The 24,520-nt window shown below is 43.8% G+C and overlaps 1 protein-coding gene across 2 annotated transcripts in view; it reads left to right on the forward strand.

Moving 5' to 3' along the window:
• Positions 1 to 23,555, forward strand: part of LOC148034690 (uncharacterized) — a 32,605-nt gene extending 9,050 nt beyond the window's left edge. For both annotated transcript variants that reach the window (XM_087679664.1, XM_087679665.1), the window contains exons 4-9: positions 8,881 to 8,956; positions 21,341 to 21,369; positions 21,764 to 21,857; positions 22,221 to 22,325; positions 22,531 to 22,705; positions 22,797 to 23,555. In XM_087679664.1, coding sequence (XP_087535790.1) covers positions 8,881 to 8,956; positions 21,341 to 21,369; positions 21,764 to 21,857; positions 22,221 to 22,325; positions 22,531 to 22,705; positions 22,797 to 23,248 — 931 coding nt within the window. In that variant the 3' untranslated portion in view covers positions 23,249 to 23,555. The remainder of the gene's footprint in view (positions 1 to 8,880; positions 8,957 to 21,340; positions 21,370 to 21,763; positions 21,858 to 22,220; positions 22,326 to 22,530; positions 22,706 to 22,796) is intronic.
• Positions 23,556 to 24,520: the final 965 nt, after the last annotated feature.

Here is a 24,520-nt window from a genome sequence, read left to right on the forward strand (position 1 = left end):
GACTGGCCAGTTCTGGTCCGACTGACCAGAACTGGTCCGACTGCCCAAAATAATGGGCAGTCACCCCAAAAAACAGCCCAGATCTGGGCTGTAAAATGCCCAGGGCTGCATGCTGACTAGAGCAGCCTGAAAACACACTGACAGAGCTCCTCTGTCTCCTGTCAGACTCTGACAGGAGCTCACAACCAGGAGATGACAGACTGAGACTAAATAAGAGCAGGCTAACACCCCCTCTCAACTCCTGGGAGAGTCTGAAGACCCAAGAACCGCATGTGATGAAGCAAAGAAGCCTGAGGCAAAGGCTTCGTAAAGAGATCAGCTGCATTGGCCGCCGTAGGACAATAGACCACCACCAGCTCCGAATCCACGATCCGCTCTCGAACATAGTGATACTGAACCTCAATGTGCTTCGTACGAGCATGAAACACCGGGTTCTTGGCCAGAGCAAGAGCACTCTGGTTATCCACGCGCAGCTCCGTAGGTCCGGTCTGGGAAAAGCCAATCTCCGCGAGTAAGCGACGGAGCCAAATTGCCTCCATAGCGGTCGAACATAGGGCCCGATACTCAGCCTCTGTAGAAGAAAGTGCCACAGTAGGCTGCTTCTTGCTGCTCCAAGAGACAACACCAGATCCAAGGGTGAAAGCATAACCTGTAGTGGATCGTCGCGAATCCACATCACCTGCCCAATCAGAATCACTCCATCCAGAAAGGGTAATCCCATCTCCATACATGATCCCAAAGGATCGAGTCCCCTGCAAATAGCGAAGAACCCGCAAGGCCGCCTGCCAGTGATCCTGGGTAGGAGTCTGCATAAAAGAAGACAATAAAGCCACCACAAAGGAGATATCCGGCCGAGTGTGAAGCAGCCAGATAAGAGAGCCGACAAGGCACCTGTAACGAGTGGGATCGGTAAGAGGAACTCCAGCGGTCAGTAGCTTGGACTCAGGGTCCATAGGGCATGAGATAGGCCGACACTCAGCCATATCAAACTCCGAAAGAAGCTCGGAGATGTACCTGTGCTGCGAGATAAAAATGCCCTGTGCCATCTGATAGATCTCCAGACCAAGAAAGAAGTGAAGGATCCCTAGATCCGTCATGTCAAACTCCTGCTGTAGAATGGACCGTGTATGCTCCACCTGCTGAGTGTCGCTCCTTGTAATAATAAGATCATCCACATACAAGATGAGGAACACCGAAAGAGAATCCACAACCCGTAAGTAGAGGTTGGGATCATAAGCGGAGCGCGCAAAGCCACTCTGTAGAAAGAAGCGGTCAATCCGCTGGTACCAAGCACGAGGAGCCTGCTTTAGGCCATAAAGAGCCTTCCGCAGCCTGTAGACATGATCCTCCTTCCCCTGCACAAGAAAACCAGGAGGCTGTGAAACATAAATCTCCTCCTCAAGAACGCCATTCAGGAAAGCAGACTTGACGTCCATCTGATAGACAGGCCAACGGTGGTGAGCAGCAAGAGCCAAAAGCACTCGGATGGTGGACATCCTAGCTGTAGGAGCAAAAGTCTCAAAGTAATCCAACCCTGCACGCTGGGCAAAACCCTTGGCAACAAGCCTAGCTTTATGCTTGTCCAAGGAGCCATCTGCAAGATATTTGGTCTTAAAGACCCATTTCACACCAATCACCTTCCGTTTCGCGGGACGCGGTACAAGCTCCCACGTATGGTTGCGCTCGATGGAGTCGAGCTCGGCCTGCATAGCCTGTCGCCAAATATCCTGTGCAAGAGCCTCCTCCACAGTGGAAGGCTAAGAATCCTGAAGAATCTGTGACATAAGAGCATAGTTCACACATAGTGAACTGTCCCGCTGGGCCTGTAAACGGGCTGATCGACGAGGACCTGTAGAAGAAGCAGGAAAGTGAGTAACACCTGAATCCTGCATGAGCCGGCGATACCATAAAGGAATCCTGAGAGACTCCTTCTGTGAGGGAGATCGGGGGATCTCCGGAACCTGTAAAGCACCCAAGTCGGAGAGGGATTCCCCCTCACCGAGTGAAGGTAAATCCTCCGCATCTGAAGAAGGCTGTATATCCCGTGAAGATCCCGAAGAGGCGGTAGAAGAGCTCGTAGAAGACGAAGGCACATCCATCAAAGGGGAAAGGAAAGCCGAAGGAGGAGGAATAGGGGGGGTGCTAAGGGTGATCCTGGAAGGAAGTGAAGGGAGAGAAGGTGGGGGGGGGGGTCCGTCGATGATGAAGAAACATCGGAAATAGAACCATCAATCGGATCCTCAGAGGCCGAAGCCTCATCAAAGATCACATCCCTGCTCACCTCAACCTGCCGCGTCGTCGGGTCGTAGAGCCGATATCCCTTCGTGGTCATACTATAACCAACGAAGATAAGCTTTCTCGACTTAGAGTCGAACTTCGTCTTCCTCTTCTTCTTGTCCACATGGACAAAAGCATCGCACCCAAAGATGCGAAAATGGGACACGGAAGGCTTCTTTCCAAAGAAAGCCTCATATGGAGTCATGTCCTGTAACGCCGAAGTCGGAGAGCGGTTGCGTATATGCACCGCTGTAGCCACCGCCTCACCCCAAAGGAAATGAGGAAGACTCCTATGCTCCAGCATAGATCGGGCCATCTCAATCATGGTCCGATTCGCACGCTCCACCACACCATTCTCTGATGGTGTGTTCGGATGGGAATACTCCACCCGAATACCATGATCCTTGCAAAACTGAGAGAAAAGGTGAGAAGTGAACTCTCCACCATGATCAGCTCGAACACCACGGACTTTGGAAGTTGTTTGGGTCTCCACAAACACCTGCCACTCACAGAAACGGGAGTACGCCTCGCTCTTGTACTCCAGGAAATAAGGCCACACATAACGACTAAAGTCGTCCACAATCAGCATCAAATACTTGGCCTTCCCAAGGGAGGCCGTGCCCATAGGTCTGCAAAGGTCGGTATGAACCAACTCAAGCGGAGAAGAAGCCCGCCTAGAAGCAACCTGCGGGTGAGGCTGCCGGTGCTGCTTGCCCCTCAAGCAGCTAGGGCACAAAGTGTGAAGAGGAGGGAAATCAGGAAGTCCCTCCACCATCTTCCTCCTAGAAGCCCGGCGAAGAGAATCGAGGTTCAAATGACCATACCGAGCATGCCAGAGCAGCCCAAGCTCATGGGAAGTCCGCGCAGCCAAGGCTGTGAGCGTATAAAGCCCACCCTCCTGTGTACCTGTCCAAAGAGCATCACCTGTAGAAGCATCCTCCACTGTGACTGCATCCTGAGTAAAAATGACTCGGGTACCTAACTGAGTAAGACCATGCACAGATAATAGGTTAAAGCCCAAATCAGGCACATAGAGAACTTTGGCGGAGGAAGACCGCCTGTCAGAAAACATAGGTAAAGTCCCCACTCCATGAACAGGAACTGTAGAATTGTCACCAATGGTGACTGTACCCCCTCTGGAACGAAGATCCTGAAGCCAATCCTGACGGAAGGTCATATGTGAAGATGCTCCACTGTCGACGAGCCAAGGCTTCTCCTGTGTGGTAGAAGCTAGGGCAGAGTCTTCCTCAACAAAGAGATGCACAAACGCAGATTCTGTTGTGGCGGGGGCCGCCTTCGAGTCCTCCTCCTTAGGCTTCAAATGGGGATACTTCTGCCAACACTTCTCCTCGGGATGAGTGCCCTTCCCACAATGGGGACACTTCGGCTTCTTCTCCTTCGCATCCTTCTTATCCTCCTCCTTCTTGTCCTTGGACTTCTCCTTCTTTTGTTTCTTCTTCTTGCCACCACCTGTGGCAGCCGTAAATGCCTTGGTGGAGCCACTGGCTCCCACCTCTTTGAGTCGCTCGTCATGCTCCAAGACAAGCGGGGAAAACTCTTCCCATAGGAGAGTCTCACGGGTTCTCGTAGTGATGAGGCTGGTGTAGAAGACATCATATCGGGGTGATGGCAGCTGAGTCAACAGAATCATCGCCATATCCTCAGACGATATCAGACGACCAAGAGAGGCTAGCTCGCCTCGCATATCCTCCATCTTCGTGATGTGCTCCTTCATGGAAGAAGAACCATCAAGACTGAGCATCCGCAACTTCTTCTCCAGTGAAATCTTGTGGGCAAATGTCTTGTGCTGATACAAAGACGCAAGCTTTGTCCATACTTCCACCGCGGTCTTTAACCTATGAACATGTACAAGAACAGAATCATGAAGACTCATAAAAAGAAAGGAACGGGCTCGAGAGTTGAGCCTATCCCATAAGGCTGCACGGTCCATAGAGGTGCCATCGGACGAATCCACGGGGGGTCGGTCGATGGGCGAAGAAACAAGATCCCATAGATCAAAGGTATCAAGGATGCAAGCCACCTTGCATGACCATAGGGAATAGTTGGAACCATCCAACTTGTCTTCCTTCGGAAAGGAAGGGAGAATCGGCACCTGGATAGAGGGAATCAAGGAAGGCATCCGCACAGTTGATGCAGTCTTCACTGAAGAAACCTTCGCAGTAGATGGAACCCTCTGAGATGCATGGACTGAAGAAGGACGAGTGCGAGGAGGGTCTTCCCGATGTCGAACTTCACGATAGTCCCGCCTCCGCTCAGAGGAATGATGAGAAAGAAGCTCATCCTCTGAGTCTTCAAAGCCTGAAAACTGGTAAGACATCTTCCAATCTGCAAAATACCAAAGAAAGTTGTGCCGCTGACGAAATAGGACCAACAGTGTGGTCACCAACCACCAAGATGCAGGCAGAGAGTGCCTACAGCCACCTGGATCTGCAAAACGCAAATAGATCTGATGGCGAACACCAGAATCGAGACCACCAGCACCGGGAACTTGCCCAGACAGAGGTCGCCTGCAGGATAGAAGCAGCCAGGGTAGAAGCGACCTGCAAAACAGCAAAACGCAAGCTGTAGGAGGGTCGCCCTGCAGCAGAGGAGGTCGCCTGGCAGCAAACGCAGGGTTGCTGCGTCACTGGATGACGTGGCAGCCCCTGTGTACAGCAAACGCAGGCTGTACAGCCTTCTGATGCAGTCGCCTGGCTGGAATAGACCTGTTGGCAGCCTCCTGAAGGAATCGCCTGGCTGTTGTGGAACTGTGGACAGCAGCAGTAAGGTATTTCTCTCGTCCTCCGTGCTCTCAATCAGGCGATGATACCATGTGAGAGTGCGCAGCGAAAGAAGAACACGAACACAGAGGAGAGGAGAGAGGAAGCAGAGAATGAAGGAAGAAAATCTACACTGACTGAGATGAATGCTGAATACACTGGAATGGACAGAACAGTCCCTGCACGCAGCCCGGAGCGTCAGTGAGGGAACCAGGACAGACTGGAAGCAGAGGCAGCACCAATGCCGGAGACGGAGACGGAGGGAGCAGTGCTGAACCTGCAGAGCATGAATGCTGGACTGACTGGGGGGGGCAGCTATAAATAGCCCCCAGCCAGAAAACTGGCCGACCAGCTAAACTGGCCGACCTGGCCAGATCTGGCCGACTACGGCCAGATCTGGTCCGACTGGCCAGTTCTGGTCCGACTGACCAGAACTTTCTGGTCCGACTGACCAGAACTGGTCCGACTGCCCAAAATAATGGGCAGTCACCCCAAAAAACAGCCCAGATCTGGGCTGTAAAATGCCCAGGGCTGCATGCTGACTAGAGCAGCCTGAAACAGCCCAGGGCTGCATGCTGACTAGAGCAGCCTGAAAACACACTGACAGAGCTCCTCTGTCTCCTGTCAGACTCTGACAGGAGCTCACAACCAGGAGATGACAGACTGAGACTAAATAAGAGCAGGCTAACACTATCCTCTTTGGTCTTGCCGAATGGAGTGTCTCTTTGACACCTATGACCTTTGGGATATTGTTTTTGTCCCTATACCTCGACCTATCGTGGATCCCCGTGATGGTGTGACCTCAAATTCGGTAGCTTAATGGGATTAGTTGAATGCAAGAGCCCACTCTTTTTCATTTTTGAGTTGTGCAGATTTTGTTCTCATGCATGTAAGACGTATCTATACCACTGCAAATGTTTGGAAGAGATTGACATCTCTTTAGACATTTGGGCATTGTTTGTCTCTCAAGTTGAAGCTACGATAGCTTTTTGTTGCAAATTTCCCTATGATGAGGGACCATATCCATAGGAGGGAGGAGATTCTCGGAGTGAGCTTCCATCCATTGGTTTGTACATATCTTTGGAGGACCTAGTTGTAGCGTTTCTCTCATATCTTCCGTCTTCAACATATGACATATTCTACACTAGTCTTCTCACTTCTTGTAGTCGAGGACGGTGCTTGAGGAGGATGCGCATCACAGTGAGGGAGATTCTGGTGGAGCCTGTGCACATTTTTTACTTTTGCAGCCTTATCTACAAGTATAAGAAAAGCCAAGCAAAAGAAAGGGAAGAGGAAGAAGTTGGAGACATCTTTAGACTTTGATTTAGATTTTGTGGGGAAGTGTGGAGAATATTGTATGTGTCCACATTGTAGGAAGAGCTCGCACTCGAGGAGAAGTGTTGGGGGAAATACCCTCACCTTCATTTGGGAGTGAAGGGTGGTTCTACATGGGAGCGTCCGTGTTTCTACACATTTATCAGGTGGAGGAGCCATCTTTGATTTGTCTTGCTTTGTGAGTAACCTTGGCTCATTGACTATGGTGCATGGAGTCCTATGACTCCTCGAGGTGATTTGTTATAGGATCTCTGTTCATCGAAGGGTATCGTCACTGTTAGATCTCTCCAGTGCTTATTCATGGTGTTGGCACCTTGCCTTTATTGTTCGATTGCTCATGAGCTTCGTTTTAGAGGCCCTACATGTTTTGGACTTTGGGCTTTCACCTTCTCTCAGTTTACGGCCCTACTATACTCGGTACTCACATTGTCTTCATTGAGGAGGCCGTCTTTGTTTTGTAGATTCTTCTTTCTATAGCTGCACCCATTCCCAGTTGTGCACCATTTATCCCACAAGTTCCATCCCATCCCCCACCATCTCCTTTGGAGGTTTTCTCGTACCTCCCATCCCTTTCAAAGGGGTATGATATTAGTGATGTGGTTGTGGATTACTTGGCCCTTTATGTTTCAAAGGGGGCTTTCAAGGATCCTGAGGAGTTACTTTAGAGCTTCTAGTCTACTTTGGGCCTTTTCTATATGGGGTGACCTCTTTTCTTCTTCTCATTGAGCCACCACTTTTTGCCGCCGCTTGACCCTTGGCCCTTGTTGTTCCTATGTAGCATATGGTGCCCTCGTTCCTCGCTATCGTCTTATAGGTGAGGCTTGGCTTACCCATCCTCGACTCGAGTTTTTAGGAGTGATCCATTTGAGGCCTCTTTGTTTCCTTTGGCTTTTGGTGGCCTTCTATTTGATCGATTTTCTATTTGGAGAGGGGTTATTGCTCCTTGGCTAGAATTCTTCATCAACAAACTTCATTGGCATTGGTACTCTTCTTGCAACCATTGGATTTGCATCTTCTTTGGCCTTCAGCCACATCCAGAATCTAAGAGGGGGTGTTAGTAGGGGTGTGCCTTGTACCGTCTTCTCTTGCTTGTGAGCCTTAGTTTGAGTCAGATGAGGACATTAGGAGCTCTGATATTGTTTTTGTTTGTCATTTTCTGTGCTTTAGGCACTTTAGATGGAGGGGACATTAGTACATTTCTTTTTGGGCTCTTTAGGCTGTCCTAGACGCCCATATTTTGGCCTTGGGCTTGGGCTTGGCCTTTTTATTACTAGTTGTGGCCCGAGTTTGCCTATATATAGGCAGCTTGCCCTCTCACACTCATTATCCATCATTGATACTTTGTGATCAGCTAGCCCTCCTCATTTGCCCATCCCGCTGCTACTGTTTGGCCTCCAAATTGACACGTAGAGCTGTGTGGTGGAGCTGGCTGTTGCAACCTTGTACCTTCAGCCATTGCAGTCACATTGTTCCTTCTCTCACCTATGTTGTCTCTCTCTCCTCTCTATGTTCAATTTCCTTATCCATTGCACACTCAATAGTGTCATTATGTTGAAAAGGCTATTGGTGACGTGTGAGATAGTCACTGCTTTCTCCTTCAATATTCCAAGTTCCTGCTACTGTTTGGCCTCCAAATTGACACGTAGAGCTGCGTGGTGGAGCTGACTGTTGCAACCTTGTACCTTCAGCCATTGCAGTCACATTGTTCCTTCTCTCACCTATGTTGTCTCTCTGTCTCCTCTCTATGTTCAATTTCCTTATCCATTGCACACTCTCATAGCGTCTTTATGTTGAAAAGGCTATTGGTGACGTGTGACATAGTCACTGCTTTCTCTTTCAATATTCCAAGTTCCCACCACATTAGCAATAGAGAGAGTGGGTCATTAAAGATTTTTGCAAACATGCAAACCATTTATTCTCAAAAATTGCTTTCTCTTCTAGAAGTAATTTCTTGATATATATCCACTGTGCCACTGTAACCGTTGACAAAGCATATCCCTAAGAGGCAACTGTAAAAAATCTTGGAACATAATAGCATGGAAAAATTAGTGAGATGGAAAGAACTCCTAAACATTGATGAGGATAGTCTTGGAAAGGTTGGTGATAGAAGCTGTGACGACTAGAGTCATTTAATACAAGCCATCTTGAATCTCAAAATCCAAAAGCTATAGAAGGTAAGGTAACACTTTCTTGGCTAAAATGTATTTATAACTTATCCAATCATATATAATTGCTCTTCATTACGCTGAACTTTAGATAACGTTCAGTTTGCTGTTTCAATGCGCATGGAAATGAAAAATCGACTTGTAATAGTGGTAAAAGTTATAGTGGCTGTTGTACACATTTAGTATAATGGCACAGATTCCTTGATGTGTTTTTTGTAAATGAGAGTAATACATTAAGCTTCATGAAGTTTATATGGTGATTCTAGGTGACTCATGGTAATGCCAAACTTCTTTGGGTCAAACCATTTTATTTGTTTTCCTAGATCAGCAAGAGCTATTTCCAAAGATGTTGACAAACTAAGGAGACGATTATTTGGTGCAGCAAAACTTCTACAACAGGTATCCAAATGTTGAATGCTTTCTCAAATTTTTGTGTTTTCATTCAAAGAATAGCATTCTCCAAGTAAAATGTGCTGTCTCTAATGCTTGTGCCTCATAGGTGTTTGGATGTTTACTTGATCAAAGCAAGTGTTCATTGTGTCCAAATGTGTGTGGTCTATATTTTCCCTCTAATCCATGGTAAGGTGGAGATAGAGACAGATAGGGGTGGTGTGACAAGATGCTCTGAACACAAAAACACAATACCAATTGTACGACAAAGCACCAACTAATAACACAAAACACAGTTAGGATTAGGATAACTCGGAGACAATGAACATATATAATAATGAAATGAATGACTGCTGAATATACAATGCTCATGCAGCAAACACACTGTAGAGAGTGAATACTATACCACAAACTCCTGTATCTCGAGGATTAGGAAGGGGGTAATGAGCTGGAGAGTGTGTTGTACTCCGAACAGATCTTGAAACGCAACAAGGCAGCCTCTGGATGTCGAACACCAACAAATGCAGCCAAGGAAGGCTGGATCTGATGCAAATGGCAGTGCAGGAGAGAGAAAGACAAAATCTCAGGTGACAAAATCAACAGTAGTGGTCAGCTGGCTGAAATCAGCGCCGAACAGTGCGTGGTAGGTTGGAAATAGGTGCCAAACTGTTTTAGGCAGCAATGGCCAGCTTGGACCATAATATCCTCCGCGTTCGGGGTGCGGGTAGCAAGCTGAAAGACCTAAAATCTATAAAAACGAGATTGAGGGAGATGGAGGGGAAATTGCCTTTTTATAGAAAGTTTGGGAGTCCCCACTTAACTCTCTCGAATCGTGGCCCATTTTAGGGTTTTAAGTAAAATAAGCCTAAAATAGGCATTAAATAAATTGTTTTGGGATTGTGTAGGTGGCTAATGATATTTCTTAGCTCAACACCCCCTCTTAGGCCCAAAATTGGGCTAGAAAAGTGGGCCAGCCTAAAATTTTGATTACTCCAAGGCATCCCATTCCAAAGTAGCTAGGGCATTGGACAAAGGGTGCATGCCGGCTACCCAGTGGCCTACCAAGACTATAGAGGCGATGGTTATCTTACCAAGGGAGCCCAAGTGATCACCCTAGAGAGGAGGTCATTGAACCAAGGGTGCTCCTCGGCTGCCCAAGGGCCTACCGAGTCTTGCAAAGGTAGATGGATTTAGCAATGGGCTGTTTGAGTTATTTATTTTAGTTTGTTTGCTTGTTTAAAAAAAAAAAAACTACATAAGGAATGGAGGGGCAGCAACTGATTTAAGTATTAGATAGAAAACAAACCCAAGGCCTTTAGAAAACAAGCAAACCTCTCCCAGACTTTACTAGGATAAGTGTCTAAGGATATTGGAAGCGTGTGTGTGTGCCAATCATATGGGGAGTATGTGGGTGGGCAAAAAGGATGATGGGGAGCTCAGCAAGACAAGCAAAGCAAGCAAACAAGCATGGGGAAACTCTTGTGGAGAATTGCCACGTGCAATGCCACGAATACGATGGATCTAGAGTCGATCACTCATGAAAGACCGAAAAGGGGACAAATGTGCACAATTGCATGTTTACATGAACAGAATGCTAACGTATGGGTTAATGCTAAGGGCATAGAAATATAAAACAGGGAATAGGAACATGGAACGGAGATGGGGATGCCAAACCTAGGAAATGGGGATGTGAGAATGGGAACGACATTAAAAAAAATAAAATCCATGAAAAAAAAATAATATTTCACTCATAATCCATGTGGAGTGTTAAAACCAAGGTATATAATCCACAAGGATAAGTCATTTTAAGTTTTAACTTTAAAGATATCATGTATCATTCTAAAACTAGTCATTACAAATTGAATTACAACTTACAAGGCTTAAGAGTTAATCTATTCAATTATAAAACGCATAATACAGATGCCATAAAACAATGAACAATGAACGAAACTTTAAAGTCTAAGCTGAAACAACATGCCAATGATCCCATTGCTAAAAAACTTAAATGACTACAAATATGAAGTCTAATCTTTAAAAGAACATGCTCATTGCTCCAAAAAAGACTACAAATATGAAGTCTAATCTCTAGACTGAAGCAAAATGTGGCATGTCAAAATAGCCCAAAGGGCAATTGCAAGATTGCAAGTACAAATATAATGTCGGTATGGCACAACGGCCCAAGTGTCACACTATCATCAATGATCATAATATCATATACAATGTACATGTGACATGAGAAATCAAAGATCATTATCATAATCTGAGGTTGCTCTAGTTGCTTTTGAAGTGCCAGTCTCATTATCATGTGTACCATGAAATGCTGCATCTCCCTCAACATCAGTATGTGTCTCCTCTTCTTGTTTTATCTCCCACTATGTGAATAGATCAGGCTTTGTTGTGGTACTGTTACATAACATCCTCAGATTAGCACTAACAAATATCAGATCATTTGCCCTCTCCACACCAAGATGGTTTCTTTTCTTTGAAGCCATGTGAGCATATGTACTCTACAATTGCTCCAAACAAGAGGAGCTAACTGACCGACTCAAAATATGGATGGCTAGTTGCTGCAACTCAGGACCATCCGAACCATAGACCTCCCACCACAAAGCTGCCCCAATCTTATAGCGATCCTCCTATGCATCCCCACACCCAAAAGAACTCCGGAAGGTCTATAACACGAAAGTTGGTCTTTGATCTTTCGTCTAGTGCCATGATCAGGCACTAGATGAGACAATTTAAGTCTCCATGTATCCATAACCTTAGTGCCATTCTCCTAACCCTTGCCCTAGAACTTAGGATCCACAACAAATGCTGCTGCATGTATGGGCGAACTATAGGAGTTCCACCTCATCACAACTAAATGGCATATCTCCTCATATGCCTTATCATTGGGTGTCAACTCTTGCAGCTTTTCATTCAGCCTATCCATAGCCTGATATGCCTTGCCAATGCAAGGTTGCATAGCATCCATAACCCTCAATAAATGCACAATAGAGTTATTTGCTTTCTCTAGCATAAGATACCTGTAGGAGTATCTACCAACGTTGATGAGGTGAACTCATCACTAAGAAATAACTGCCTCAAGACACCACTGCATTCTCTTAATCTACCTAGCATCAAGAACTTAAAAAGGCAAATCTGGTATGAGAGTAAGTGTCTTCTTGGACCGCAAAGAGAACTCATGGCAAAGAAATTGGCGATTCAAAACAAAGTTAATCCTTTGAGCTTCCTGCTCTATGATAGGTGCAATCCATGATAGATTATTGATATCCTATAGTAGGTTATTCAAGCAATGAGCCATATAATATGAAACTGTGATATGCGGATAATATCCTTGGATAATAGCACCTGCTGCCCTATTTGCGGGCTCTCCATCTGCAACAAATCCCACAACATACTCTTGGCTAATAAGCTCAATACTTGTAACCCACTTTGTTGCAAGTACATTTGCTGACTTTCTTGTTCCCGAGGCATCATGTGAAGATATGAAATACATTTCCCCACGAGAATAAGCAACCATGCAATGAATGGATCGCTTGCTTGTATCACTCCAACCATGAGCAATCAATGAAACTCCATTTTTAGCCCATAGGCTCTTTCTAGTCATTATTGCTTGCTCAACAAGTTGCTTTTCCTTTTCAAGCAAAGTGGTGTGTAAGGTCTTTGATGATGGAGGTACATAGGAAGGGCCATACTCACCAATCTTCTTGCACATCAATTTAAAATACTTTGATTTGGTTGCATGAAACTGAACGTGGTCATGATAGAAAAAATGTGTCATTGATGTATCCACCTCTTTCTTCTTCTTGGGATCCCAATCAATATCAAGTGTGCTCTGTCTACGTGCAACATGTGATGCTGTTGATGCCATGGATACAATGCTTGCAGTAGATACGGAAGTAGCACTTCTTGATACTGATCTTGCTCTAGACACATTTGATGGGGATGGTGTCACAAAAGTTGCAAGGTTAACTGCAACACGTCATGGTCTAGATGCAAGATAAGCTTGTTGACCTGCGACATGGTCATGAAGCTCTCTTTGCTTCTCCATGGTCACATTAGGACAAAACTGTACCTCTGAATTTGGCTCATGTAGGAGATGAGCTCAAACCTAATTATGCATAAGACGAAGCAAGTGGGAATTGGTATTCCATATTCTAATATTTAAGAAACTTTGAAAATTTAAAATCAATAAAAATTTGAAACAGAAATGCTTGGTCCAATGAATTACCTTGTTTGCTCCACTAGTTCACTTGTATGGGCAAAGCTTGCAAGTCCATGGTTGAGATCCTCCACCACTCAATGGGCGGTTAACATTTACTTTTACCCACCATGACAAATCATCAGACCTTCTTTCTTGACCACCCACACGACGAATGAGGTAGGAAGATGAAGCCATTTCAGGTTGAAAACTGAAATAAAAATGGTTGAAAAAAAGCCTAAAAGACTGGCTGTTGCGAAGAGACTCTAGAGAAGGGAGAAGACTCAAGATTCGAGTGAGGGAGAAATTGAGAACTTAGAACTTAGAACTTAGAAGAGAGAAGGAAGAAGACTCAAGATTCGAGTGAGGGAGAAATTGAGAACTTAGAACTTAGAAGAGAGAAGGGAGAAGGAAGAAGAGAAGAGAATAATGGAGAAGAGAGAGAAGAGGAAAGTAGAGGAAGAAGGAAGAAGGAAATGAGAAGTTGGAGAAGAAGAGAGAGAGATGAGGAGCCTGGAGGTGATGGTGCTGGCAGCTGTGTAGGCGGTGGGAGCAGATTGGGGGAGTTGGGAGGCTGGAGGATGGAGCAAACCAAACGGGGGTAGCAAACCGAACGTGAACACTGCAAATTGGAGATTGGAGCGAAACATGTAGGCGGGGACGAAACGTGCAGGTGGAAGGTGCAAGGGCAGGAGGTGACTGGGTAAGTGGCATGCCACGTGGTGTTCCTTGTCCCGTTTCGAACAGAGAACGTTCATAGTTTGGGGACGCGGTTTGGGGCGGATCATACCAGGGACGATGTTTTGGTGTGTCGGGGGGCTGTTTCGACCATTTTATGTTTCTATGGCAAAGAGGTATGCAAGATTGCATGCTCATGTAGAAAGCAATGCAATGGTGCGACTAGACAGTATCTTCGTAGGGGAATTGTTCACTTGTCCCAGTGCCCTTATATAATTGTGTTATCTTGACTGTGAGGATGAAGTTATAAATGTTCTTGAGTACAATACAAAGAATAAATGTCTGAAATGTCTAAAGCTAAACCATAACCATCATCACTATTGTGAACAAGAGAAGAAATTGCCCCCTCTCAAACTAGAGAGAGAAGTAAGAGGGAAGCATCCTCTTCTTATCAATTTGAAGAAGTAGAGGAGGGGGAACCCAAGCCAATCTGAGGTAGGATGTGTTGGAGGATTGACCGATTGACCGCTTTGGTCAAAATGTTTGCAAAATTGTTGCTTGAAGGCACAAACTCTAGGCGAATAGTGCCTAGCTTAACTTGCTTTTTGGTGAAGTGGAAGTGGACTTCCACATGCTGCGTCCGAGGTGTGATGATCGGGTTGTCCCAAGGCAATGGCACTTTGGTCGTCATAGTAGGTTGTTGCAGTAGACAATTGTAGAAGAATCACAGGGGAATTGAAGGGTGGCTAGTAAGCTCCTCAGATAGATGGCCTTAGTGGTACCATCAAAGAGCCCTCAACCTTTGCTGTGGAAGCCGCTACCGTTTCCTACTTACGGCTTGAGCAAGAAATGGAACCCGTGCCCAAGAAAAAGAGGTAACCGCCATGGGAATATTGGGTGTCAGGATCTTCAGCCCAGTCAGAATCGGTGTAACCGTCCAAGCATAAATCGTATTCATAAGTCAATTCATAATGAAAAGTGCACTACAAATATCTCAACACACAAAGACAAGCAATCCAATGTGACATCCTAGGTGCTGAAAAATATTGATTATGTACACTAATTGAGTATGCTAAATCTAGCCTAGTATGAATCAACCAAAGAAGCTTTCCGACAATAGATCGATAGGTGTGTGCATCAACAAAGGGCTAACCTAGTATTGGGGTAAAGGCCCATTTTCACCTCCATGTATAGTACACACATTATTTAGTTGTACATGCGAATGCACCCTTATGTGCCCTAAGTATAAATACATTTTATTCTTTGTATACCAACACATGGTTACGACACTCAAAATCTAATCGTACTTTCACTCTTCCTCTTTGACTCTTGGTCACTCTCACTCCTCGAGCTGCTGCTCATTCAAAGCTGAGCTCCAACAATTGGTATGAGAGCAAAGTTTGTGCACGCTTCCCGAGTCGACAGACACAGTTGACATGCGATACGCATTCAACAAATGAAGAGGCCATGAAGAAGATTAGCAGTAGTCGAGTTGACCAAGGTGACCAGCAGGCGTATGGCATGATTAGTCTGCAGACCAGCATTGAGCAAGACAATGAGCGCTAGTTGTAAAGCACGTGGGACCATCACGCCAGCGGGCAAGGAGTGTCGAGTTGCCCATAGCCAACGCCACACGACAAGTCAAGTGCGCTCGCTGCCGGGCGCCACATAATAGGCAGGCGGCGTCACACGACCCGTCTGACGGGTCAAAACCCCCCCCCTCCCTTGACGTCATTCTATCATTTAAAAAAAAAATCAGAAACTTTATTTTCTTTCAAATCTCTTTGAATTCCTTTCCTTTGACCGGGGTTCATGCGTGGAAGCACGGGTCACAGATTTGTGTAAATCTGGCCCAAAAACTTGAGGCTTTTTTTGCTTTTGATCTCATTCATGCTTGACAGCAACATTCAGGTCAGAAATTGCAGACATTGTGCACGGTGATCTCAATCAAATTGGGGATTTTGCCAAATTTGTTGGAATTTTTCTCGTTTGAGTAAAATTTCTTGACATTGGACCTGAGAAAATTGAGGCTTTTCATGCATTGGTAAAATTTTGCTCAGCTAGGTCAGATTGGTTGACATTTAGTATTTGTTGGTTTAGCTTGTGCTTTTGCAGTCCAAGGCATTTACTCTTGTGTTCATGATAAAATGGCTGCAACTTCTTCCAGTTCAGACATCAAGAGTTTGATGGAAATCAAACGGTTTGATGGTCATGGCTTTGACCTTTGGAAAGATCGTATGCAGGGCATATTGTTCCTAAAGGATTGTGAGGATACTTTGCAGGAAGAGAAACTCGTACAAATGTTTGATGCAGATTGGGCCAGAGTTAACAAAAAGGCTTTGGCTTACATTAATATGGGTGTCACTGATGACATTTTGACAGACATTAAGGGTTTAGATACAGGTTATGCAATATGGGAGAAGCCGAAAACTACCTATGAGATCACCACACCTGTTAATCAGATGCATTTAATGCGCAACTTGGTGAATATACGATTGGATAAGTCAAAGCCCGCAGCTGAGCACTTGAGTGCATTTACTGGTATTTTAAATCAGCTCACGGATGCAAATTTGGATTTTGATGATAAGTTGAGGGCGATCTTTTTGATCATGACACTGCTTGATTCTTGGGAGACTTTGGTGGTTTCTCTCAGCAATAACCCCAATCTCTCATATGATGGGGTAAGGGGCTCAATCTTGAATGAAGAAATTAGACGTATGTCTAGTGGAGAAGGCAGCAACTCAACTTATAATGTAAGAGATAGGGCTGAAAAGAAAAATGTAAATGCTGGATAGAGAAACAAAAGCAAGAGAAAAGGAAAAGAGAAGAGTGACATTACTTGCTATCACTGTGGTCAGAAGGGCCACAAGAAGCTTGATTGCAAGTATTACAAGAAGGAACAAGAGAGAAAGAAGAATTAAGGAGACAAAAAGAAGAAAGTGGATAAGATAGATGTATCTAAGACAGCTAAAGGCAAGGAAAAGGCCAATGGGCTCCAGTGTAGTCATAGAGGAGCTTTCGGATATAGAGGCTGATGTATTATGTGCAGTTGATTATGATGCCCTTGCATGTCACATGCAGGATATGTAGATTACCAAGGCTGATGTGATTGATGCACTTTTGTCAGTTGATGATGGTGTCACTCAGACTTGGATTGTAGACTCAAGTGCCTCTTTCCATGTATTTCTTTGCTTGGAGTGTTTTGCTATGTTCAATGCAGGCAATTGTGGAAAGGTGTATCTTGGAAATAACCATGCTTGCAGCATTGATGGGATTGGCACTGTACACTTGTCTTTAGATAATGGGCAAGAGCTTGTGTTGGAAGATGTTAGATATGTGCCTGACATTGAAAAGAGTTTGCTATCTATAGGTTAGCTTGACTTGCATGGTTACACTACACTGTTTGGTGCTGGTTTGTGGAAAGTGAAAAAGGGTTCCATACTGATTGCAAAAGGAACCAAGAAGGGCACTTTGTATTGCTTGCACTGTAAAGCTTTGAATGGCAAGTTTCTTGTAGTTGCTGAAATTGGCTGTTATTTGGAGTTATGGCATAAGAGATTTTAGGCCATATGAGCCAGAAAGGACTTGATGTCCTTACCTCTCTAAAGAGGGTTGATGGAAAAGGCTCTAAACTTGACTTTTGTAATGCGTGTCAGTTTGGAAAGCAAATAAAAAATTCCTTTTACTTTGGTGTCTCTCGTAAGTCTAATGTCTTGGACTTAGTGCATTTTGATGTATGTAGTATGGCCGTGAAATTGTTGGGTGGTATTGCATATTTTGTTTCCTTAATTGATGATTGTTCCAAAAAGATTTGGGTATACCTGTTGAAAAAGAAAAGTGAAGTGTTTGTTGTTTTTAAAACTCTTCATGCATTGTGACCACTCAGACAGGTAGAAAGATGAAATGCTTGAGAACTGAAAATGGGGGTGAGTTCACATCTACTGAATTCAAGTCTTTTTGTGACTTGCATGGAATTAAGAGGGAGCTTACAACTCCTTACAACCCTTATTCAAATGGGGTGATTGAAAGATATAATAGGACTTTATGTGAAAGAGTGCAGTGTATGTTGTCCATCGCTAATCTCCCTCATGAATTTTGGGGAGAGGCACTCAAAATTGCGGTTCACATTTGCAACCGCTTTCCAAATAAGTCCTTAAATAATGACATCCCTGAGGAGGTTTGGTTTGGTAAATCGGCCTCATATGACCATTTACATATATTTGGCTGTGATGCTTTTGTGCATGTTCGAGATGAACCGAGGAACAAACTTGACCCAAAATCCACCAAAGGCATTCATGGGCTATGGTGATGAGGGTGAATTTGGCTACAGAGTGTGGTTACCCTAGTCCAAGAAAATTACTCGCAGTCATAATGTTGTGTTTAATGAGGCAAAATTGCTGAAAGGTACTTTAGCCTCTAATGAAGATATGGAAAAGGTTAAATTTCAGAATTTGCAGCCGCCTATTAATTCAGAGGATGAGCCTCATGGTTTTGTACCACAGGCTGAAACTAATGATCAGCTGGTTATTTTTGAGCCAAATGATGATGGATAGCAAATAGAAGCACAAGGAGGTCATGGACAGCAAAATAGACTTGCTGATTATGAAAATGCAGGTGCTGGTAATGAAAATGAAGGAGCTGTACAGCATGAACAACATGCTGAAAATGGCTTACAGCAGCCAATAAATGTTGAAAATAACGTACCTCTAGATGTAGACCCAATTCCTGTAAATATTAATCATTGGGTACGCAGGTCTACATGCGCAAGAAGGCAACCACATAGGTTTGACCCCTCCTTGCATTATGTGATGCTTACAGATGAGGGTGAGCCTCTTACATACAAAGAGAGGCCAAGTCATGCGAATTCAGCAATAAGTGGGAGCTAGCTATGCAGGAAGAGATTAAATCTCTATATGCTAATGATACTTGGGATCTTGTGTCGCTACCCAAAGGAAGGAAGCCTCTTCCAAATAAATGGGTTTACAAAGGAAAGATAGTTGATGGGAAACCCAAGTACAAGGCAAGACTGGTTGCTAAAGGGTATGCACAGAAGGAAGGGATTGACTTCCAAGAGGTCTTCTCACTGGTTGTGAAGATGACCACACTACGTGTGCTTTTTGCTCTCACTGCTGTATTGGACTTAGAGCTGTATCAAATGGATGTAAAAAGAGCTTTCTTGCATGGTGACATTGATGAGGAAATTTACATGAAACAGCTGGAGGGCTTTGTAGTTCTTGGAAAAGAGCAGATGGTGTGTAAACTAAAACATAGCCTATATGGACTGAAGCAAGCACCACAACAGTGGTACAAAAAGTTAGACACTTTTATGCTATCTCATGGGTTTACCGATGGGTCTTTCGCACTTGTGCATGGCGTGTCCGTGCTGTTATTCGCCCTCCTGCCGGTAGCAATGGAACTTCCACATCGGCTGCGCGTGATGCTTGTGGGAACCTTAGATGCTACACGAGGTGTGGGAGTGGCTCGAGAAGTACTCCCATCCAAGCCATATGTTTGTCCATGATTACGTATATCATGTCATATGCAGTATATTTAACAAAACTCGTAGCAACTTCATGTAAGTAATACAAGGATGGTTGAGAATAAGTTTCAAAATCAATCTTCTTGTCAAGACTCATGATAATTTTATTACATTTTAAGGTAAAGGACGAGGGCAATGTCCTTAGCGAGGGTGATTTTGTTGAGGAGGGTGATGGCTCCTCAAGCGATGATGAGGATGCTTCCACCTTCGATGCTGAGAGTGATATGAGCACCTAAAGTAATCATGTATCTTGATTCGGATTGAGCCATGGATGATGGCTTTTATCTCAATCCATTTTTGTACACTTTTTGTATGAGATTACACATTTGGCTCATAATAAAGTTGTTGGTTTCATTATTCATGCTACATAGAACACCTCGAGTCTTGTTTAACTCTCTTTCGCACTTTTGACTTGAATCTCTAAGTTTATGTTTTAACTTATAAGTCCAAACATTAAGCATAGACTTAATATCTTATGTGTTTTTTCTTTCATTGGACGCAGGTCCAAGATTTATTAGTCCGATTAGTACCGTACTAGCATTGGACTGTACTAATCGGACGTCATCGGATAGAGAAGCACGCTATTTGGTGTCTCTATAATCGGATAGAGATTGGTTGTTATGGTATATTCCCTCCCACCAGAGGGTTGAATTTGCTAGCATTGCCAACTTGAGTGAGACATTGAGGAGTGCTATATATGTATGTGATGAGTGTACTATGAGCTTAGAGGGTGCTTCCATTCCCCCTTCGGAGAGGATTTGGACCACTATCCAGGGAGATGGACTTTCTAGATCAATGCTGGCTTGGACTTCTCTTGGAGTCACATTGACATAGAGACCACCTCCTACAATCCGGAGGGAGGCACGTTGGGGATACATGACAGCATGTCCTTACTGACTTTTCAGAGTAGATTTGACACTTGAGTCACCTTAGATAAAGCCACCCAGAGCTGCAAAGTGGGCTGCCCACAGCCTACCAGTCCACATTCCTGCTTGAGGCACTACTGGAGGATACATAAAATACTAGCATGCGATTGAGCAGCCCTACCTCGACGCTTCAGCTTATCCATGTTGGATAGACCAGTGAGAGATATTATGGAATGTAAGTCCTTTAAGTCATTTGTTGTTTCCGAGCTAGATGTTTCTTGTTAGATTATGGCTTCTTTATTTTACTTGGGAAACATGAGAGTTCCCTGAATTTGAATGAATCGATTTTGTCTCATAGAGCGTGTTGCCCTTTTGTAGATGATAATACCACACATAAACATGCGCGCGCGTGCACACACACACACACACACACACACACACACACGCGCGCGCGCGAAAACATGATAGTTCCCTGAATTTGAATGAATCGATTTTGTCTCATAGAGCGTGTTGCCCTTTTGTAGATGCTAATACCACACACAAACATGCGCGTGCGTGCGCGTGTGCGCGCACACACACACACACATGACATACCAAAATAAAGCTCCTCAGAGATGGCGTTCTAACTATTGCTTTTGGTGAACCTGCACATGTGACCAAAGAGTGTTTTTCCAGAAGGAAGAAACACGGCTTTGTGCCTTCTCTCCACCATAATGACACCTAAGATAGTTAAATTCATCATTGAGGTTCATATTCTATTTACTTGGTATCAATAGTTGTTTGGAGTTCTCTTGTATTTTGAATCTGTAACAATGCATTGATGTGCGCTTGCATGCTAGGCAATTTTTTCTAATGTCTTGTTTCTTAGTAAGAGAGCTAATTCTCCGAAGTCATTGTTTTTGAAGTCTCTGGCTAAAATCAATTCATATATTCTAAATGTGGAAAGGCCACATTATGCAGTGGCGTTTCAAACAAATAGGGACACCATATAGTGTGCTTCTTTTACCACTTGCTTTTCCAAATATTTGTATGTGCCAAGGAATCTAAGCTGATAAATGAAATTCTAACATTTTTGAATCTCCAACTAAGGTAGCTCTTGTGTGCAGATGGCAGAGCCAATCCTTCGGGCCAGCTCGTATCCTTCAGAACTGTGGGTTTCTCTTTTCATTTGATGTGCAATTCTAAATACAAGAAAAGGATGCTAAACAAAAAGTTGTAAGTTATGAGTATTGCCATTTGGTTGTATTTTGATAAATGATCTGGTGATATTTGTTACACAATAACTTGTAATGCATGATAGTACACTTGTCAAAGAGCTCCATACTGCCCATTAGCAATACCGGACCTTAAGATTACACTTAACAGAGAGTCTTTCCAGCCCGATTATTGGCCTAATTTTCACTTCAACTATGAGATAACTTAGTTCAAAAGTTTGAGTGGTGAGTATCACAACCAGCAGGAAAACATGTTTTAATGAAAGGCTGTTGCCTGTATCAGCAAATGAAGCTGTTTCCTTAACCTAAGTGCAGACTTATTGCAGGCCTTTTGGGACAAACCTTTTTTATGCCATTTGCCCTTACTGCTTTCTCATGTCTTGCACGTTTTCGGGTTTTGTTGCAACAGGTACTTTTCAAGAGAATATCTTGGTAGTGTGCATAACCTTGTCATAAATTTTTGCAAGCCTTGTCTGGGATGGTAATCAATTGTTGATCATCTGTGTTATACAGTAGCAGCTTTTTATTCCACGACAGCCTTCTCCTTTTCCCATTGTTGTATCAGACACTATTCATGACATACTGCAATATCTACTTCTCTAGCATTAATTGTAATCATGAACATAATTTTCGTTTGGAGCAGTTGCTATGATCTGTATGCATGTTCTTTATTTGTTCATAGTTAATCAAGGTTAGTCAAGCTGTGATTTAAGTTCACAACAAAGTTTTTAAGTTTTTGCTAATCTGTTGGTTTTTTGGGTGGGGTTACTAGGTGCTTCATGATGTGACTCTTATTTACAATCTGTTATCAGCCTGTGAACTCAGAAAGCTAGCAAGCCCACTTATATTTAGGGATCCTCGGAGTTTGGAAAAGCAAGTAATCTCCAATTTTCCAAATACTTACCCGAATCTGTGTCAGATTATCAGTCAAATCTTTCTTCTTTCTTGTCTAAGTTTGTGTATTTTCTGACATTGCACTGTCAATCTTCTTGTAATGGAGTTATATTTGCTATTTCCTTTCTGAAGCTGTAGGTATAAAAACTAAGCAATTTGATGAAGTTGATTCATATGCACATTTCCAGGATAAGCAGCCTGTTGATAAGCTGCCTGATCATCTGGAGTGCAAATGGGATGGTGTTAAGCTTGTTCTGTCAAGTACATCCTCTAACATGCAGGAGTTGAAGACAGATCTTATGCCATGGTTTGTGGATGACTGTAAAAGCCGGACCTATTCTGTGCTTGACTCTTTAATGTCAGGTATCATGGATTTCTTGTGGCTTATACTTAAGCTTTTAGAGGAAGCATTGATATTGAGATTGAACTTTGCTGATTGGTGGCTTTTAACCAGATCACAAAGAGAGAGCTGATCAAAACAGCTCATTACCCGTTAATGGAGGTGTGGTACAAAATGCAGTCTCCATGATTAAGGGGAATGGCATAAGGAGTTTGGTCTCAGCATCTTTTGAAAATGAAATGATGACTGCACCAGGACAAATGGAGGTTGAAGAGGGAACGGACTGCTGTAGTGTTGAAGAGAACATGCAGCACCCTAGTGGTGGCACTAGTGCAAGTCCAGACGATCTAAGAACTGACATTGGAACTCAGAATGCTCCAAGTAATGGTTTCACATCCTCAAATCTAGAATCCAAGAAAAGGGTTGCATATATCTCTGTGAGCATGAATCCTGACCCGGAAAGTGTAAAGTTGAGGGAAAGTCCTCCACGCAAACGAGAGAGAAAGGACGCTCTTTTTGACATGCTCCTTGGTTTAGGAGGAAAGGAGCAAGATACACTTTTCTGATTCTCTGACAGTCATTATATGAATGGTGCCAACATCTGAAATACATTTGCTGATAGATAACTCCCTTGCTCATTTCCATTGTTTTGGCTGGACTTGTGAATGAGTATGCCCCCAGCCTTCTCAAGTAAAAGCAGTAGCAAATTAACTAATGCTGCAAAGTTTTACTTATAAAGAAGACTGTGCAGCTATCTTGATTCTCATGCATCAAAAAATCTCAAAAGTTCTTCTGAATAGAAACTTGAGTTGCAATCAGGTGACTCTATTTGGGAGTTTAAAGGAATGATTGATTTCCCAAAATGGTTAATGGCCTGAAATGAATCTAAATCTGATATTCTACTTTCTTGGATTTGGATTTCTTCACGTACAAGAGTGTAGATGTATTGATGCAAGACTGACTGATCCTTGTGATAGACACAGATGTTTATCTGTAAATGAAAATTCAAAACCTCTGAAGTCATCAGAACTACTACCAAGGCAAGGATGTTAGTGTTAGCTAATGTGATCAAATCCAGAGAGTTATAATGATGTCATGGGCACTGTTAGGTATGGAGCTCATGTATGGCCAGCAGGCTGTGGAGGGTGAAGCTCCATGATCGTGTTTGGGGGGTGCACACACACACACACACACCACACACACACACACACAGAGCAAGCGCTCTTACACAACAAGTTGAATAGATTGATGTGATAGATGCTGATACAAGTACAATGGTTAGGGCCTCATTATATAGGCTTGGGGTTTCCCCCAAACCTTTGACCCTTATTAAATGTTGGGAGTTGTAAAAGGTTTTCACACTTTTGATACACGCATTTACACACCTAAGTGTATTCACACATGGGAGAGTGTATAATACTAACAAACCCCCCTTCGGATCATGGGTGGTTGAATTGTTGACATGAAACACAAATAAAAGTGGGAAGGTCTTAACTCAAAGAAGCAATGCCTAGTTTTGTACAATGATTCTGGAAAAGGGGATACATAAGTGAGAGGGATGTGAGATGAGGATGACATGGCCTATTGAGAAGTTCAAGGATTCAAAGCAAGACATGTCTTTTGTTATCCAAAAGGATAGCGATCATCTCCTCATATTTCATCTCTCGAGCCACCTTAAGAGCTGTCATGGTTTCATGGAATTGTGTGTCTCTCATCAAGCTATTAAGAAGTACAATCTTTTTATCGTCATTCAGACGACTATTGAGAATGGTCAATTGTTGATAAATGAGACTTAGATGATCGAGATGTTACTTAAGAATCTTTGAAGGATTGTAGAA

This window comes from Lygodium microphyllum, chromosome 6 (assembly GCF_053477565.2).
Source record: "Lygodium microphyllum isolate KBCC chromosome 6, Lygodium_microphyllum_v1.1.10, whole genome shotgun sequence".
Taxonomy (NCBI): Eukaryota; Viridiplantae; Streptophyta; class Polypodiopsida; order Schizaeales; family Lygodiaceae; genus Lygodium; species Lygodium microphyllum.